General features: G+C 53.1%; 1 protein-coding gene across 3 annotated transcripts in view; it reads right to left on the reverse strand.

Annotated features, from left to right (window-relative positions):
• Positions 1–18,971, reverse strand: part of NOS1AP (nitric oxide synthase 1 adaptor protein) — a 42,880-nt gene that overhangs the window by 7,600 nt on the left and 16,309 nt on the right. For 2 of the 3 annotated variants that reach the window (XM_058808223.1, XM_058808225.1), the window contains exons 3-9: positions 5,938–6,030; positions 5,484–5,542; positions 4,770–4,878; positions 4,475–4,616; positions 3,163–3,302; positions 2,462–2,629; positions 365–530 (exon numbers count right to left, since the gene is read on the reverse strand). In XM_058808223.1, the coding sequence (XP_058664206.1) occupies positions 365–530; positions 2,462–2,629; positions 3,163–3,302; positions 4,475–4,616; positions 4,770–4,878; positions 5,484–5,542; positions 5,938–6,030 (877 nt within the window). Of the gene's footprint in view, positions 1–364; positions 531–2,461; positions 2,630–3,162; positions 3,303–4,474; positions 4,617–4,769; positions 4,879–5,483; positions 5,558–5,937; positions 6,031–18,971 lie in introns of all 3 variants that reach the window. The other variant, XM_058808224.1, reaches the window with a different exon arrangement.

Here is an 18,971-nt window from a genome sequence, read left to right on the forward strand (position 1 = left end):
CAGGACAAGAAGTTAACTCTCTTCCAGCCCAGCTCCTGCAGAGAGCTGATGGCCACATCTGTTGGAGATGGAAGGTCAAATAGGGGCTCTTGGGCAGGTATGGAGCTGGCCTGGAGCATGCAGCCACTGGGGAAAGCGAACATACAGCTGATGGAGGTAGGTGACTACCTGTCCATACAGCCCTCCCCAAGCCCCTTCCCATGCTGCATGCATGCACACACACAAGCCAGGCCAGAAGGGCACAAATATCCCTCTGAACAAAATAACTGGAAATGCACACAGAACCCCAAGAAAAACACCTGCATGCATGTCCCCCACAGCCCTGGCTAGCTGCGAGGGGAGAGGAATGGGCGGCAGCGCTTACTGGTCGTGTTCCCCGCCAGCTTCAGCTCCAGCTCCTGCACCTGTTTGACCAGCAGTGAGATGTGCTGCAGCAAGTCCTTGTTCTGGAGCAGGAGCTGGTGCACACGAGCCTGGGCCTCCAGCCGTGCCGCTGCCTCTGCTGCCAGCTGATCCTTCAGCAGGTGGACCTGGACAGGATACAGCGGGTGAGCACGGGCAGATGCTGCTCGGGGGTTGAGGGCTTCAACTCTGGCCATCCCTGCCCATCTCCCAGGGCTCACCAGCATCCCAACCCATGATGTGATGAAGCAGCCATTCCCTGCACGTACTGCAGATGTGATGGGGAGTGTGTGGGTGGTGTCACACCAGGACTCAGCACATTTTACCCCCGGCCTCCCTGATGGAAAGCCCAAGGCCAGGCAGGCAGCACTGGCTGAACTGTCAGGGGTGCACGTGAGCTGCAGATGTGCATGGAAAGGGCAGCCCAGGAGGAGCCGGATGGATGCAGCAGAGGAGACACACTCGACTGGATGGTGCAGCGGGTGCACGAGGGCACAGCCGTGCAGCAGAGCTGGCCCTGGAAAAGCTGTCTCTTTGGGAAGCTTTCCCAGAAACAGGGCCCAGCCAGTGGCCTCTGTCACAAGGAGGGGCTGGAGCACCACAGATGGCAGGCTGCTGCTGAGGGGTGCTGCCTCTCAGGTGCGAGCTGGCTGCTCAGCCTGGCTCTGGGAAGCAATGCCTGTGGGCAGCCCACGGGCAATACCACCCTGATTTCAGCACAGGCACCTCTGTGCAAACATCTGTGTCCCCAGAACCATGCCCTGAGGGCAGACAGCCCAGAGCTCCTGCCCAGGGCAGCTCTCTGATCTGCATTCCAGCAGGGAGAACTCCAGAAATTAACACAAGGGAACAGCAGTGACCTGGGGGCCACTTGGGCTCAGCACCCCTTCCTGGCACTCACTCACAGCTCCTACAACTGTTCCAGCAAGGACTGGAACCAGGAAAGCACAGATTCACAACTAAACAAACAAACAAAAAAAACCCCCAAACCAAAAAACAAACAAAAAATCAACCAAACAAACAAAAAAAAAAAAAAAAAAAAAAAAAAAAAAAAAAAACACAAAAAACCCCAAAAAAATCAAACAAAAAAATTTCCAAAACAAAAATAACCCAAAACTAAAAATATCCCCACCAAATACAAAAGGCTATTTTACTGTGCCCTAGAAAGTGACCTTGAGGAAGAAGAGGAAGCTCTCTGTACCTGCCAAGCTGTGAGCTGCAGCTGCAGGGCCCCTGAAGCTGCCCAGCTGGGGGAACCTGCCCCCACAGATGGGTATCAGGAGGCAGTGCCAGCTGTGCCAGCAGGCAGCTGCTGCCCAAATGTGGCCAGCAAGGTGCCACAGCAGTGTCCTTGGCAGAGCCGAGCTCGAACACAGCGAGCCTGGGAGTGACAGGAGACCAGGCAAAGGACTGGGATTTACAACATGCTGCAAAGGCAGAGCAAGAGCAAGGGGTGCAATATTTTACACTTCAAGCAGGATCATGGAGCATTTTGGATTGTGAGCAACACTATACTTGGACAGACACAAAGGACTCCCCAATAATGCAGATCCCACTTCCAGAGGGAGTCTGTGACCCCAAAAGGCATGTGGGCTCTGGAGGCAGCAGCTCAGCCAGAACTGATCAACAAATACTGATTTACTGATGTGAGAGGAGCAAAGCCATGGGGCAGCACGGAAAGGCTGCTGGAGTCCATCGCTTGGGCCATGAAAAAAGTTGATGAATTGCAGCTAGCTCAGTGCAGGTCAGGGAACAAGTAAAGCTCAGGTAATGAGCTGGATAAAGCAGCCAGAGCTGCTTCAATGAGAAATAGCTGCATGGAGAATGAGCTGCCAGCTGCACAGTCCAGGCACACCAGTCACTGAGGCAGGGCTCTGGGGAGCAGACAGAGCCAAAGGCCCCAGACACCTGGTGGAAAGCAAGCACCCCATGGAGCTCCCTCCCCATGGAGCTCCTGCCTTCAACGCTGCCTCCAGGCAGGAGACTCCAGCAGCCCCAAGGAGTTCAGCAGTGTGTCCCAGCCCTGCCACTGCCCCTGGGAAAGAAGGGAGGGGAGAACCTGTGCCACGGCCACTTGTGTCTGCTGCTGCTGCTGCTGCAGGAGTTGCTGGAGAAGCTGCATCTGGTGGTGGGCAGAGAGGGGTGTTCCCAGGTCGGGCAGCTGGGCAGACGAGGGCAGCAGCATCTTGGGCGATGCTGTCAGGATATCTTCAGGGTGGAGGCAGCTCTGCAAAACACCAGTGTTGAAGGTGTGATCCCCTGGCACTCACCTCAGAAAGGCACACATGAGCTTTGGCACAGAGCAGCCATGCTAAATACCCAGAAAAGAAGCAGCTGCATTCACAGCTAATGCACACTTTGCTGAGGGTGCTTACAACCTTTGAAAACAGTACTTTTTCAGTTTCAACAACAACCCACATACTTTTGTAGAAAATTCCCGAAAAGGCTGACGCTTCCCGTGGGAATTTCCACTGTATCAAAAAAGTCTTTTATTTTTGTGTTTTTGGTGGAAAAAAGTCCCTATCAGCTCAGCCCCAAACCCTTTCCGTGTGGCTGCACATAGCTGAGCCTCGGGACGGCTCTCTCCCCTGGGCCCCAGCCAAAGGGCAGCCCTGCAGCGGCCGATGGCTTTGATCCTGGAGCTGGGGAATGCTGCACAATCCCTGCTGACCCCTGGGCCCTCAGAGTCGTGGGGTGGGGCCGTGCCACCCCCTGAGAGGAGAGGGCAGGGCAGCACCCTGGGCCCGGCATGGCACCCACCTCCTTGCCCACAGCATCGAGGTCGGTGACGCCGCGGCTGAAGTCCAGGATGTCGGCTCCGGGCAGCGGCAGCTCCACGGCGTCGATGTCGGTCTCCTCGGCCGAGGCGGCCGCTCTCTCCACGCCGGAGAGGCGACAGGCTGCGGGAGCAGGGCAGGGCACGGCCCCAGGAGCCCACTGAGCTCACCCGTGGCGTGGGCAGCGATGCCCAGCGCGGGTCCCACCGCCCCCGTGCCACCCAGCCACCCTCCGGGAAGCAGGTACACAGAGACGGGGCTGCTCTTCCTGCTGCTGCTCAGGAAGAGGCTTGCAGCTAAAAACACACCCAGCCCCAGCACACCAAACCCGGGGAAGGGCAGCCAAAAGCCCTGATGTGAGACAAACGGGCCACCAAGAACAGAAAACACAGATAAAGCTGAAGAAAGGTAAACAAGAGATTACGGGAAAGAAAAACAAAAAACAGATGCTCTGAATTCCCCAGGGAGCTGCATATTGTGGCCGGGACATTGTGTGGAGGAAAAGCAAACAATGACCGGTCCAGGGCAGCCCGATGATTAGGTCATCAGGACAGCACTGGTTACAGAGGCGAGCAGGAAACTGCAGCCCAGCCCAGGCTGCTCCTGTTAGGATGTGGGGGATCCAGCCCACAGCATGGCAGGGCAGGGCAGGGAATTCACACACAGACAGGCAGCAGGACCTGCCAGTGTCCCACCTGGCACTGAAAGGGTTTGACTAAGCTCTCGTAGAACTTCTGCCTCCCCTCCAACACAGGCACCGGTGCCAAGGAGCAAGGCTGCTCCCTGGGACCCCGCTCAGGGTGATGGGGCTGGACCAGCAGCCCCCCAGCCAGGCATCCCTGCACCCTCTACCCACAGGGCTGAGAGGGAGCAGGGTCTGCAGCCTGCTTGCAGCCCTGACAGCTTGATGGGAGAGCACAAACATGGCTGTGTCCATTCTGGGAATTGCAGAGAGGACACGAGGAAGGTACGTGCTTGGGCCCCCTTGTACGGTAGCAGCGAGGGAATGTTTGCAGCGTGTGCAGCCAAGCACAGAGCAGAGCCCCGGGCTCTGCTAATGGGCTCTCAGCAAGGGGGATGTCTGAGAGGATCATGGCTAACACCTAGAGAAGGTTTCTTGCTGGGCAAGATCCCAGCTTGAGCCTGGAGCACAGCAGGCCAGATTGCTGTGCAAATCCATTGCCCAGAGGTGTCAGCCATCCAGGGGCAGTATGGGAAGGCAGTGCCTCTGTGACCCACACCTGCCAGGCTCTGGGGCCCCACGCCACCCCTACACCTGCACCCCTGAAGAATACCTGGGACGTCCAGGTCGTCTCCGTTCCTGTCGCTGTCTGCGTCCTCCTGGCCGTCAGCGTTCTGCTGGGTGTGCTGCAGGCTCAGCTTGTGGCACACCTCGAACGCCTGCCCCACCGTCCGCACAATGCGCATGGCTTGGCTCTGCCGGGGACAGGAGGGCACAGGGAACTGCAGCTGGGCTGCCCCTGCGCCCCCCAGGCTGGCACAGCCCTCAGGGCTCTCACATCCAAGGGGTCCTGCCCAGCTGCTCCAGCCAGAGTACAGCAGGGCAAGATGTGCATCCTGGCATCTTACCTTCTTCTTGGACTTGAAGACGTTGCACCTGAAGACATTGCTAGACCCATCCCTGGCAATGTAGCTGAAGATCTTTAGGTCCTGGGAGTCATGAGATACATAGAATATCCTGCAAGGACGGAATGGAAAGGATATAAGCATACACATTACCCACATTCCCATGGGACAAGGCCAAGGCCACAACCAATGCTTCCCAAGGCACAGGGTGCTGCAGATGCCCAACCTCTGCACATCCCTGCTAAAGCCCATCAGAATATTTTGGCAGTGGTTTTACCTCAGCTGGGAAAATTTGCTGGCTGATTCAGCAGCAGCAAACATTTTGCAAAGGCAGCACAGGACTTCTTTGCTCAGCCCCCAGGGACAGCATCAGCAGCCCAGGAGCCCTCCAGGGATTGAGAAGAGCAAACCCCACTCCTGGCCAGCTGGAAGCAAACCCCACCCCACAGAGCTGGATGCCTTGCCCAGGTGCCTGCCACCCCCTCCCCAGCATGGCTGGGGGCCTCTCTTGCTCCAGTTTGGCCTCCCTGGAACAGACACCCCCTGCTCTTGACTTTTGGGAAGAAGAAGGAGGAGAGCTGGAGGCTTCAGGAAGCTCCATGAGCTGCCCTCCACAGCATGGTGGTGGCTCTCCAGTGCCCAGCACAGTGCTGGTGTGGTGTGGGTAAGGGGGACAGCAGAGCCACACAAGCCTGTCCCCTCGCCCAGCAGCCTTACCTGTAGATGGGATCATGCATGACGAGCATTTTGTTCTCGTCCCAGGCCCATTCTTTTTTCTGCAATGAAAGAAGCTGAAAATGAGTACGTCAGATGCTGTCCTTGAGAACAAGGACAGGGCACAGAGACAGTCTGGGGACATACTTGGGAAGCTCCTGTCACAGCTCTGCTGCTGCTCCCCTGCAACCCTTTGCTGAGGGTCGGGTCCTTCTGGGGACCAGTCACATCCCACATCACCTCCCCCAGGGCCCCCTGAGCCCCTTGTGCACCACAGCAGGACTGGCTCAGCCACCCTGCAGGAACGTGACCCACACCAGGCTGACCCAGCCTGTGCCTCCCTCTCCCAGCCCACCAGAGCTTCCCAGAAGTTCAAGGATGCTGCAAGGGCCCTGCACCAGGAGGAGAGGGGCTCTGCTGCTGAGGCACTGCTGCCCCAGGGACCAGTGCTGCCTACCTTCTTCTTCTTCTTCAGAATGACCTTCACGCCATCCACCGACACGATGAGATTCACCTTCTTCTTCTTGATATTCTTGGCTTTAAACTCATACTGCAGGAGGTGGAAGGAAACACCTGAGTTAGCCTTCCTGTGCCAGGACAGCCCCAGGGAGGGGCAAGAGGGACAGGGGCAGGTTCTCCTGTCTCCCACATCAACCTTGTACACCCATGCTAGGACAGGACAAGGGGTCTTTTTGCTCTGCAGTGCCCAGCATCTCGAGGAGCACACACCAAAGCAATCCAGCCCCTGGATGTGGATAATGCTCTACCCAGTTCAGGATGCTGCTGGGCATGTTAGCTTGTGTTTCAAAGGCCCTTGGCCTGCCCCTCTGAAGGGCTGTGCCTCCCCAGAGAGGGACCACCATACCCCCAAGGATCCGCAGCCTGGCTGCACTTGCCCCCCTGGCTGGTGGCCATTGCTGAGCTCTGGAAAGTGAAATGCCATTCTGAGCTGGGTATTTTTGGGCTCAGTATAAAACTGAAGATGACTGCTGAGGATTCTGAGGACCCCTCCATGGGAGATGGGATAATGCAATTACCCATCTCAATTAGAAGTCACCGGACAGGAAAAAATCCCAACAGGAACTTCCAAAGATCAGTGACTAAACACAAAGCTCTGCTCTGGCCTGGGGAGAGAATTAGATTCCCCCAAATCCACCCACTTTGGCCTTTAGTGTGTTACAAGTGGGGAGAAGGCTGGCAGAGGAGTAGGCTCAATAAGCATGATCCTGCTGTGGGACTTTTGAGGAGTCCCACGACTGGTTTGCCACATCAGTGCAGCCACATCAGGCACCTGATATACTGGTCCCACTTGCAGGGAGCTGTGCACAGCCATGGGGACAGACCCTCTGTGCCCAGAAAAAGCCCTGCACGCTGCCCTGGCCTGCCTGAGGCAGGGGATTTGCTTTATGCTCTCCCATTTGGGCAGTGTCTCTGCAGAGGGAGCGGCGCCCTGCCCACACCAGCCTCCTGTGACAGCTCCAGCACGGCGTGATGCATCAGCTCTGGCAGCCACAGCCAGCAGGCAGCAAAGCTGCTGGCCCTGACCTGTGAGCAATGATAAAAGACCTGAAAGCACAATTCCTCAAAGCCATTTAAAGTGGCTGAAGGGGACTGCAGATTCAGAAGGCTTGGGAAACAGTGCAGGGAACACAGCTCTGCCCTCCCCCAAGCACTGACTGGGCAAGCCCACCCACACTGGGGCTGAAGCCATGGTGATGGGCTGGAGAAAGCAGAGGTCAGGCTCCCACCGTGGCTTTGGTCAGCCTCAAAGCCCCCAGCACATCCCCACATGCTGCTTGCATGGCTTATTCCTCATGGAGAAGGGTCTCACCAAAGAACCCACCAAGTGCCATCCCCATCATTACCAGCAGAGATGAAACTGCACTCAAGACCCCTTTCTTTGTGTCTTGTCAGGACACTAGACCAGTGCCTGGTACCTAACACTAAAGAAATGTCTTGATTTAGCCCTGAAAAGGTGAGCTTTGGCCTGACAGCCTTGCAGTAATTATCCCAGTCCTTTCTGAGGCTCTGCATGTGATTTTCCAGGAGCTGCAGGCCGACCTGGAAGCTCTCTGCAGCATCCAGGGTGACTGCATGGCACCTTGGTGCTGATGCCTGATTTATTGGTCCTAACAAATCACTCATTTGCAACATCCAGTTGCATTTTGGAGCTCCTGGTGCTGCGGGGCTTCCATTCTGTACTACCCCAAGTGCAACTGATGTAGGCTTGGAAGAGAGAAAAATATCTCAGGGTAAAACAGACTATTTTTAGTATGTTTTATGAGTGAAAAACAGCCCCTGGACAGCGATGCAGACTGGCCAGGAGGTTTCAGCACAGATGCTACCCAGCTCTGGCACGTTTCAGGGATAGAATCATACAGAGCTCCTTGGAGAGCCTTCCACAATCCCTGGCTGCGGGCAAGGGATTCTGCCCAGGCTCACCCCAAGCTTGGCTCTGGGAGTGCCATGGGAAGAGCTGCTGAGCCTCTGCCACGCTGAAGCCAAAGCCCCCTTGTGCCTGGGTCATGGCAGAACTCCAGCAAAACCCACTGGAAGCAAAGAAGTCAAATTCTCAGAAGGACCGAGCAGACAGATTTGTTAAGCCCTTCCATAAATCCTGGCCTTTATCCTGACACCGATTGGAGAGCCAAGCGCCTCTGCAAGCCTGAGCCATGTGCTCAGGGAGCTGCTGCCCACCCCAGCCCTCATTAGAGCAATCAGGCAGCAGCACTAATGAACTCCAGCCCAGGGGGCTCCCATGCAACACTGACCCTGGCTCAGGAACAGATCAGCCAGGAGGAGCATGCCACAGGACAGCAACTCTGCCCAGCTGCCTCTCACATTCCGGGGCTCTGCAGGGAAAGTATGCTGGCTCCCACGGGCCAGGAGATGCCATTGCTAATTTTGAGGGGCTTCCTAACTTGGTGTAAGGAAGTGTCAGCTTTGTGCAGCTCCTCTGAGTGAGATCTGAGCCACAGAGACTGCAAGGGGTGAACCAACACCCTTAATGGGCCATGGAAGAACATCTGTACAACTGATCAGGACCTCCCTGGCTTGGAGCTGTTCTTGACGACTGCTCTGCCCAGCACAGAGATCTGCTGTGCCTGCCCCTGTTTGCCAGTGTTCCTCCTTCTGCTGCAAAACAAAGAGAGAAAGCTTGAGAGGGCTGAGGGATTTAGCTGTTCTTGCTGCGGGAGGAGAGCAGAGGTGATGATGACAGGGTTGGAAATGCCACCAAAGGGTCTCTGAGATGGTGTGCACAGCCACAGCCGCTGCACCCAAAACAAGCAGGCACTGGCTGAGCCACAGGAAAAGGAAACCCCCATGTTTCCACTGCCTCCCAATCCTGCATTCCCAGAGATGTGCAGGAGGAACATCTGTGTGTTTGGGTGCAGGGAGCTGGGTGGCAGCAATTCTCCCCACACTCGCTGGGCACTGCACTGGGATTTGGTGACTGCCTCAGGAGAAAAACCACATTTCATATGTGATTAAGCTCAGCCACCCATGGCTCCCTCTTGGAGAGCTGAATCCTAGCCTCCAGCTCAATAAAGAACAGATACAGAAATAATTATCCAGCTTGAAATCAAGAAAGGAAAGAGGATTTGCACAGCATTCCCATGATCCCCTTTGGTTTCACACCATGCAGGATTTCACTGTACTACTTATAACCAATTAAATGCCGTAACAGAAGAGCTTTCTGAGCTTTCAACCCAGCCATTTTGCCCATCTTGGGTATGTTTCTGGACCTTTAAATATCTGTAATAATATTACAAGCTTGGGTTATTTATATTAATCCTTTTTTATAGCTATGTAGCAATGCCAGAAGAAAGAAAAGTATTAATTTCAGGAAAATACACAGAAAATGGGAAAGGAAACAACAAAATAATCTGTTCCTGGACTTGCACAGCTCCCCAGTTGGTCTCCCACCGAAGCTCTAAGAGCTGCATTAAAATTTTTGAGGAAAGACTGAAAACGGACATCTGAGACACATCAGTTAAAAAGCCCTGCAACTATTTGAGAAGAAAATCAAAGGTGGTCTCAGTAATGCAAAAGAAGTACAAGATCACTCATAAAATCCAACCAGCTAAGTGAAAAAAGACTATCCCTTAATTTTACCCTGCCTACAAAAAACCACATTCATCTTTTCAAATGGAAGAGAAACATCTATTCCATCAGAGCACAGGAGCCTTCCCATCAACCTCAGGTTAGTGGGAGTCTATTTTCAACATCTGTCTTTTGTGCAGAGTTCAGTATTTAAATAACTTTGGAAGGAAAAGAAGCCAGCTGGTGTATGCATCATTGTGCAACGCACTCCTACTGGCAGAGCATTAAAATTGCCCTTTCTGGAGAACTGAGCTAACATATGTTGCTTAATAGAGAGCGCATGTAACCCTGTCAGCTTGGAGTAAAATTATGTATGAATCCGAGAGCGACGGCTACGTGTGAAAAGCAGGGAAAACTCAGCATCCCTAGAAAGATGCTACCCATCCCTATCAGGCTGTTTCCACACAGCAGAAATGTGAGAAAACTTGTAACCACACGCTGCATGCAAGGTCAGGCAGATCAGGCTCTGAGGAGGAGAGATGATGTTTTTCTAGATCTATCATCCCCCCACATTCACAAGCATCTGAAAAATGTTAACCTGAATTAAAATGCCCTCATTTCGTTCCAGCCCATCTCAAGTGCCTTAGGTACAATTTAACTCTGCCCACTAGCACTGTCTGTAAGTAAGGGAAGGTACCAGGAATGCTTTATGGTGGCATTGTGGCAGCAGAATACAAATAAACAGAATATTTTTTAAAGGAAGTTGCTCTAAGTGCATGGAGTTGCCCCTGTTCCCATACACCCTCTGTCCCCCTCTTCAAAACAAAACAAAAAGAGGAAAAAGGTTACAAGCTTGTACCTTGTATTGGAGAAAGAGCGGTGTTTTGAGAATTCAATTAACAGGGAAAAAGCAATTCTCACTAAACTCAATGCTGCTCTGCTACCTCGGGAGGCAGGAGACGAAAATCTGCCCTAAGAAAAAGCACAGAAGAGGATGCAGTTTCTGGCAGAAAGGTGTATTTCTGTGTGTTTATGGAAAGGACATGGAACTGTGAGCAGAGCCGGGTCCCCCTGGGGCACAGGGCTGGCTGGGCAGGAGCTGCTGGAGCTGGAGCACCCTCAGCTCTGAGCTCCTGCCCCTGGCCGTGCCCCCAGCTCCCCTGCAGCTGGCTGGCACAGCAGCTCATTAATCGCTAATAACATCCCTGCCGGGTTGGATTTTAACCCCGGGAGAGCCCGGGCTAATGGCAGAGCAGCGCCCGGGGGAGGAGCGGGCTGTGCTCTGCTCGGGAATTAACTCATTCCAAAGTGACAGCCGGGATCCAGTCCCATGGCCAGCAATGAACGGCCGGGGGGAGGCACATACCTCACAATTCCTGCTGCTGAGAACACGGGCAATGACAGCAAAGCTCAGAACCTTCCAGGAGCTCCCCAGGAGGGAAGCCTGAGAAACCTTGCTGGGATCCTAATGGCCATAATTGGGAGGAATGGCAAACGCAGCTCTGTACAGGGCAGGAGGATTTCGCTTTACTGAACCACACAAAGAAATGGCAGCGGCCCCAGTGCCCCGGAATGACTCAAAGCCACCTGTGGGCTGTGCAGGAACGGGAACCTGCGAGGAAAAGGCCTTTTTTCCCTGGCCAGGGGTGCCAAGCCACCCTGGGGCTGGGCAGGGAAAGCAGCATCAGCTCCCCTCGAGCCTTTTGTGGGGTAACCAACACCCTGAGCTCAGCGCCGGGGTCCTGACGAAGCACCAGGAGCAGACTGCAGCCAGAACACCTCCTGCCTTCCTTTTCCCTTCTGCTTAACTGGAGGAGAAGTGTGCCTTTCAGTTAACTGAAAGAAAAGAGCATTGGAGAGAGGGGAATGATTTTAGGTACAGCTCTGGGTTAAAAAAGCAGCAGACAGATATAACCTGGCCCCAAGCAGCTTTGCCCGTCAGAAGAGGGGCAGCCACGCGAGCTGTGGCACTGTGTGGTGGCCAGCAGCCGTGGGGCAGGGAGCACAGGCAGCACTGGCTCTCCCCTCAGAGGGCAGGGCAGCAGAGAGCCAGAGCCCTGCCAGGGCGTCCCCAGCCGTGCAGCATCCATCACTCCCTGCTGCCCCCATCCATCCATCATCCCTGCTGCCCCCATCCATCCATCATCCCTGCTGCCCCCTTCCATCACTCCCTGCTGCCCAGAACAGAAAGGCACCTGCCTGCCAGCCTGGCCCTCGGCTCCCCCAGCCCTGCCAGGGCAGCAGCAGCAGGGATGGAAAGCAGGGCACCTCCCAGGAGGGCAGCCAGCTCCATCCAAAAGGCATTTCTGAACAAGGCTTCAGAGTATCTGACAGCCCACTGCTCTGGGCTGCACTTGATGCCCTCAGGGGACTCAGACTTGCTGAAGGGGAGCACACTGAAATACCTGCTTAGCCTACTAATGTGATCAGCAATAAATGGACTGAAAGCCATTTTTAAAACACTGCTAAAAGCCATCCTACCAAAGTGCTATGCTGCTGCCTGTGTCTGAGGACTCCCATGCCCTTCACTGAGGGATCCCACTGCACCCCAATTCCTCTGTGCATCTGTAAATCTGACCGTGACTATGCCCAGGCTCCACACACAAGCAGGGCACTTGCCAAGGGATGCCAGCAGCACCTCTCTGCTCCCTCCAGGAGCTGGGATACAAAGAGGAGAAAAGCAGGGACATTATCTTCTCAGTGTGGTCATTTTGCTTGGGCTCCCTGCTCCTGCCACCAAACCTGAGGACAAAATCAGCCCCTGGCACTGACACTTGGAGCAGGGATGGGTCCCATTGTGGGGCACAGAAACATGGAGATATCTGGGGCCAGGATGAAGGTTCTCAGCCACTCCATTGACAGGCTGCCAGCACGGCATGGCCAAATATGCTGGACACCTCTGCTACCCTGATAGATCGGGTTTAAACTATTCCTCAGGATTAAATTTCCCCTGTCCTCCTGCCTACACCCCACTGCTGGTGGTTTTAGCATGAGCTGGACTTAAATTTAAGGCCACAGTCATTTTGAAGAGAGGAAAAATAATGAAGTACAGGATGCTTGTTCTTGGGCTTAATGATGCTTTTTAAAACTCTTCCGCAGTTCCTTGGAGTTTGCATTTGCACATATGGGAAATGCAGCTCTGAGGTACATGTGTTTGTCTGAAATAGATGTGATTTTGGTTTACACTGACAAGGTCAGTGCCTATTTTCCCATCCAACTTCAGGTTTAATTTTGGTAAGCGTCTGTGATGGTTGTGCGTACCGCTGGTAAAAATGGGAATCAGGCTAAAAATACCCATCTTGTGAGAGCAGCAGAGCAAAGTTAAGGTTGCTGCTTCAAAACCACCCCAGGATTGCAGCATACCCATCCATCACACAAGATATGTTTTCCAATAACATCAAATGCTTCACAATAAATGCCTTCTGCTCGGTTTGCTATTTCCTCCCGGAGAGCTGCCTCCATCCGCTTCCTCCAGCCTCCCCTCACTACCTCCGAGTTTCACAAGTTGAGGTGGCAAACTGGGACACACTCACGAGCCATCTGCAGGAGAAGCAGCTTCACAGGAAGCTCAGAGAAATCAGAACTGGTAAGAATGAAATCAGTATCAGCCACAGGGTTAAATGGAGAAAGCTAACAGGCAACAACTTATGCTAACCCTTTCTTTTGAAGACTTCCATTTGCAAGGTGATTTACCTCCCTTACAAGAAATCCTTAGGCATTCCATACCTCTCCGTGAGGTTTTTTTTTTTAAACACCCTTAAATCAGAGGTTGAAAGGATGCCTGAGGCACAGCAGCAGCTTGCTGAGTGTCACGGAAGGCCACGGGGGACGCAGCAGCAGCACTGTGTCATGGGGGATGCAGGTGCTGGAGCAGGAGCAAGCACACCTCAGTGCCACCAGCAGCTCACCAAAGCCACCAGGTCCCTGTGCAAGCCTTACTGTTCATTCCATGGGGGCTTGACTAACACCAAGCTCATGAAAGAAAGCTGGGCACTCCAGCCTAGCCATGTTCTCATTTCTCCTCCAGCCCGGGCATGTTCAGTGACAGCTCTGAGTGGGAGCAGTGCTTACAGGCTGGGAAAAACTGCACCTCTCAGCCAGGCATGGGTCAGGGGACACCCTGCGACACGCCATCCCCAGCCTCAGAAACATCTCCAAACTCCTTCCAGAAATCCAAGGAAGTGCCAACAGCACGGGCTGGACCCGCGTGGGAGGTGGCAAGGCAAGCTCCCCCCTCCTTCACATGCTGCACCTCTGGTGACCACAGCAGGGTGTGAATGAACTGGTGTGTGGGTGCGTGTGGGATACTGGTCAGACTGGTTACAGGAATCACAGCCGGGCTCGGAGTGCTTCCTGCAGCCAAGGAAAACAAGGACAGGCTCTGTGTGCATCTGCAGGCACCGCTCCGCTCCGCTCTGCTCTGCTCTCACAGCCCATAGGAGAACACCAGAAATGAGCTGTACATGTTTTAATGTTTACCACCTGCTGCTAGAATAAGCAGAAGTGCATTCCTTGGAAAGCCCACATCTGACTGGAATTTGTGGTATTTTTAATTAGACATGCATTGGTTTGACCTATGCAGGCAGAGGCAGCATAAGCTGCTTGGTGTAACCACCCTTTGAAGAAGGTGAGGAACTACAGGAGCCTGGAAATGGCTTCTGTTCTTCCAGCCCAGAGCAGGTTAGAGCCCCTGTGCTGGAACAAGCTTGGTTTAAAGAGCAGCAGCTCAGTCATGCCCCTTTACAGTGACCCCTGATAAACTCCTGCCCCTCTCTGGCCCCAGCCAGTCCTGATGCCTCAGGGACCCCAGGACTGAGCAGCACAGGCAATGTCCAGCCCAGCACCTCCCTCCAGCTGAGAAGCAAAACAAAATTCCTCTGTTTAAAATCAGCTTTCTCCCCCAAATGCATCCTCTCAAAGACAGACCCTGCCTCAAGGCAGCTGAGGTAATCCTTGCCCACATGGACGGGTGGAAGGCAGGGCTGATAGTGCAGAGGAGCACAAAGTCACCCCAAATCTACCCTGAGGGCAGGTGACAGAGCAAGGGGCAGCCTAAGAAGACGCCCACACAGCACTTCAGAAAGGTGTCAGCTCAGCAAAGCGAGCCGAATCGCAGCACGGTGATATTTATGCCCCAAGTTGTGAAATACAGGATTTATTTTGGTATTTTGTTTTACTGCTCACCACAGAGCTGCTCTCCCACTGTTGCATAAAAAGCTTGAGTAAGATCAGTTGAGAAGGCAAATGAGAATAGCCAGGAAGAGAAGCAGTGACACGCCAAGGAAGGCAGGCTGGTAACACTGTAACTAAATCAGCAATTATGAAATTCAGACAATTAATAAAGAATGAATGAGCAGCAGCATTAAACGCTTGGTGCATCAGAAACAAGGCAGCCCTGTGGGGCTCTTAAGATGCTGGCAGTGCTCAACAATGTTTCTGGGCTGTAACTGGAGAAAAGAGGTAATTATTCATATCACTCTTGCTTCACAGGTCCTATTTCAACAACAACTAATGCAGGTATTAAAACTCATTCACTAAATTCTGCATGTTAAAGGCAACAAGAATAATGTCCTTTAGAGAGGCTTAGACAGAATCACAGAAAAAATTTCCAAGTAAAAAAAGCATCAAGATTTTAGGTGGAATTAGAAAAAAGAGGTTGAAATCCATGTCAGCAGCAGAGCCCCAGATGAAGCAAGGAGAGACATAGGACAGAATGCCACTGTGCTTGCAGAAACCCCAGTGAGGAGAGCACAGCAATGCTCACAGCAATGCAGGGCTGCAAAAAAAAAAAAAAAAAAAAAAAAAAAAAAAAAAAAAAAAAAAAAAAAAAAAAAAAAAAAAAGAGAAAAAAGAGAAAAAAGAGTATTTGCTATCCAGGCCAAGTGCACAGGAATCTGGCATCCACTCATTTCAGGATGATTTTATATGGCATTGGCCAAGCAGCCTCTCACAGGAAAAGGAACAGAAGCTGCATCTGCCAAGATGCAGAAACGTATCCTAAAAAGACCCTGGAGGCATTGCAAGGTTCATCCCAGTGCAAAGGGCACCATGAAGCCAGCGTGGTCCTGGGACACGTGCAGCAGAACAGAAAGGTGACATTATCTCAAACCATGGCACCACTGACAGCACTACCAACACAATCCACTCCTACAGAACAACTCCTGCTCTATCACACACTGCAAAGAAGAAACAGAAAACAGTTCAACAAGAACAAGAGGCAGCTTCCCCAGACTCCTACATCCCAGAGGTTAAAACAAACTCTCTGTATTTGGCCCATCCACAGAGCAGGCTTGGTGGGCACTTGTGCACAGCCCAGACCTGGGTCTTGGGAAGAGCTTCCTGACATCAAAGGCTCTGACTTCAGGCAAATGCACAAATCAGCTAGCTAGGAGTTGAAGCTGCATCCACTCAAACCACAGAAAGACAGGTCTTTGTCACAGAAACCTCAAAGGGACCTGCACCCCAAGTCACACTCACCAACTGCTCTGGCCAATTATTCTGGGTTTCTCTTCTTTTGGATAATGTGGATTTCTTAGCATGTAAGCAGAGGTCGGCACAGATGTGCTCTTTGTGTTGGGAATAAACACAAATCCCCCAAGTTCCCAAGGATCAGGGAATGTTTGAAGGAGTCCAGACCAGCCCCATCCATCACGTTAAGAGGGAATAAGAAAATGTCATTGGAGCAAAATGCTGAAACAAAACTGGAGGCCTTGGAGAGAAAAAGAAAGGGATGGCTCTCCCAGATGCATATCACTACTGCATTCCAACAACAACACCACAACATCACAGGTCTGGCTGCTCCCTCTTGAAGAATTAAGCTGAAATTTAACCATCTCTGCTGAAGTTTCCTGTGGCAAATACACACTTCAGGCTGGCTTTTGCAGCTTCTGCTGGAACACATCAGCAGTTCCATATGCAAGCCCATTGCATGGGGAACTGGTTTGGTTGGGGATTTTTCTCTATCACGTTACTCTTCCCACTGCTGAAAACCAAGTGACAGATTAAGAATCACTGGGCTCCTCGTGCTCCACCAGGGAAGGAAACATTTTCTACTCTGAAAATTCTTTGTCTGGAGCCTTTGCCCTGGGTAGACTTTACTCCAGGTGGGGAAGCCCGTGCCTTCCAAAACTCCCACTGAAGCAGATCAGCTACCAACCACTGTCTGCAGAGCCACAGAGCAGCCACGGCCACAGTGCCACGAGCAGGAGCCCAGCCCCGTGTGGCCCTGGCAGCTTCCCTGTGAGGGGACACGGAGCAGGCAGGAGGAGCAGGGAGCCTCCAGGGATTTCAGCACACTGCGGGCTCCAGCCTCCTCTGCTGGGATGGGAACAGGGCTTGGCTCCTTTCCCTGGTTCTGGGCAGTGCCTGCTCCTTCTGCTGCTCCACAATAGATACATCCTTTCCTCCCACCGCCTAATTAAACTCCCATTCCACAGAGCAGCTCACACAATAGATGTTGCAACCTCTCCTCTTAACCAGCTGTGCTGCCTTCCTCTGCCCCTGCACAGGGCAGGAACACCCGTGACACCCTGCTGCAGTGACACCCCAAACCCTGTCACCCTGCTGCAGTGACACCCCAAACGTTGTCACCGTGCTGCAGTGACACCCCAAACCCTGTCACCCTGCTGCAGTGACACCCCAAACCCTGTCACCCTGCTGCAGTGACACCCCAAACGCTGTCACCGTGCTGCAGTGACACCCCAAACCCTGTCACCCTGCTGCAGTGACACCCCAGACCCCCTCACCCTGCTGCAATGACACCCCAAACGCTGTCACCGTGCTGCAGTGACACCCAAACCCCCTCACCCTGCTGCAGTGACACCCCAAACGCTCTCACTGTGCTGCAGTGACACCCAGACCCCCTCACCCTGCTGCAGTGACACCCCAGACCCCCTCACCCTGCTGCAGTGACACCCCAGACCCTGTGACCCTGCTGCAGTGATACCCCAGACCCCCTCACCCTGCTGCAGTGACACCCCAGACCCTGTGACCCTGCTGCAGTGACACCCAAACCCTGTCACCCTGCTGCAGTGACACCCCAGACCCTGTGACCCTGCTGCAGTGACACCACAGACCCCCTCACCCTGCTGCAGGAGGCAGGGCAGGCTCTGACTCTGTGCCTCCCCAGGGCACAGCATCCCTTGGAACATCTTCCTGCTGCACTGAGCCAAAACCACCAGGAATTAATTTTAGAAGGGAAGAAACTGGGGCACGTGGCGTTTCTGTGGAAGGCTGCAGCCCCAGGCTTTTGTCTCTCTTCTGAGGTGAGGCAGCAGAGAACACCACAACAGATTAAATTAAAGGGTCCTTGGCCTCTGAGGCCCAGCAGGGAAGCACAAGAGCAGAAAGGACCATACACAAGAGCAGCATTCAAAGCTGACTTCAGTTTGGGTTGACTTCAGTTCAGGGATGTCTCCCTCAGAAGGAGTCTGACAAGTCACAGCCTCCCTGTGCCTTAGGTTGTCACCCATAAAATGGATACCAAATGTTGCTCCATCCCTGCTTGGGAGCTTTAGTAACTCTTTGGTCTCCTTTTTGGAGGTTATTTCTCCCTTTAACCACGGAGCAGGAGTGAGATATTGTCTCTGGACACACTGGAGCCCAGCTGGAAGATATGGCTGCCCAGATAAGGCTGCCTGCATCTCTCCTGCTCAGGCCCATGCAGCATCAGCACTCAGCATCAGGGAGCATTTGGTCCCACTCCATCCCAAGAGTAAAATGCTGCCATGATGGCAGAAAATTGATGAAAGCACTGATTTGTTAAAAACCACAAGAAAATTCCATGTTGTAGTAAATAAGAAGGGGAAAACCTCCAAATAGAAGCAATGCCAAGGGTGAGAGGAAACACAAACCCAGGGAGAAGATCCAGTTCTTCAGTGCACTGCCCAGATGCTACTGAGAGATGCTGAAATGAGTCACAGAGCCTGAAACCAGCCAAACCTCAGCACACCTCTCTCAAACCTATTTTTCCTTATCAACAACCTCTCAGGTAGCCAGGAGCTTATTCCTAGGCACAGTTAGAAATTTACTCCAAAATGCAAAGGGAAGTGCAGATGGTTATCTTCATCAGCAACCTTGCAGCAGCAGAGACTGTCCTCTCTTGGTGACAGTGGTGGGGCTGCTGTGCTCTGAGCTGGTGACACTGAGCACAGACCCCTCCCACAGTAACACCTTCAGCAGAGGTTTATGCAAGCCTGAGGCTCAGGCCCTCAAAGGAAGCTCTGTCACCTTGCAGAAGGCTTTCAGAGGATGATGGCTTCTGTAGGAACTCTGAACCCTCACAAACAGCAATCACCAGTGCTAACATGACCCTGGTCTCCCAGAACAAGCTGCAGACCTCCTCTCCTTGACAGCCAGGCTGAATCCATTCATGCCTGGGAGGCAGTGTGCAACAAATCCTTTCTTTCTAGGCAAGAGGAAAAGCCAGAGCAGGAGAGCCCCATGGGC

This window comes from Ammospiza caudacuta, chromosome 7 (assembly GCF_027887145.1).
Source record: "Ammospiza caudacuta isolate bAmmCau1 chromosome 7, bAmmCau1.pri, whole genome shotgun sequence".
NCBI classification, from domain to species: Eukaryota; Metazoa; Chordata; class Aves; order Passeriformes; family Passerellidae; genus Ammospiza; species Ammospiza caudacuta.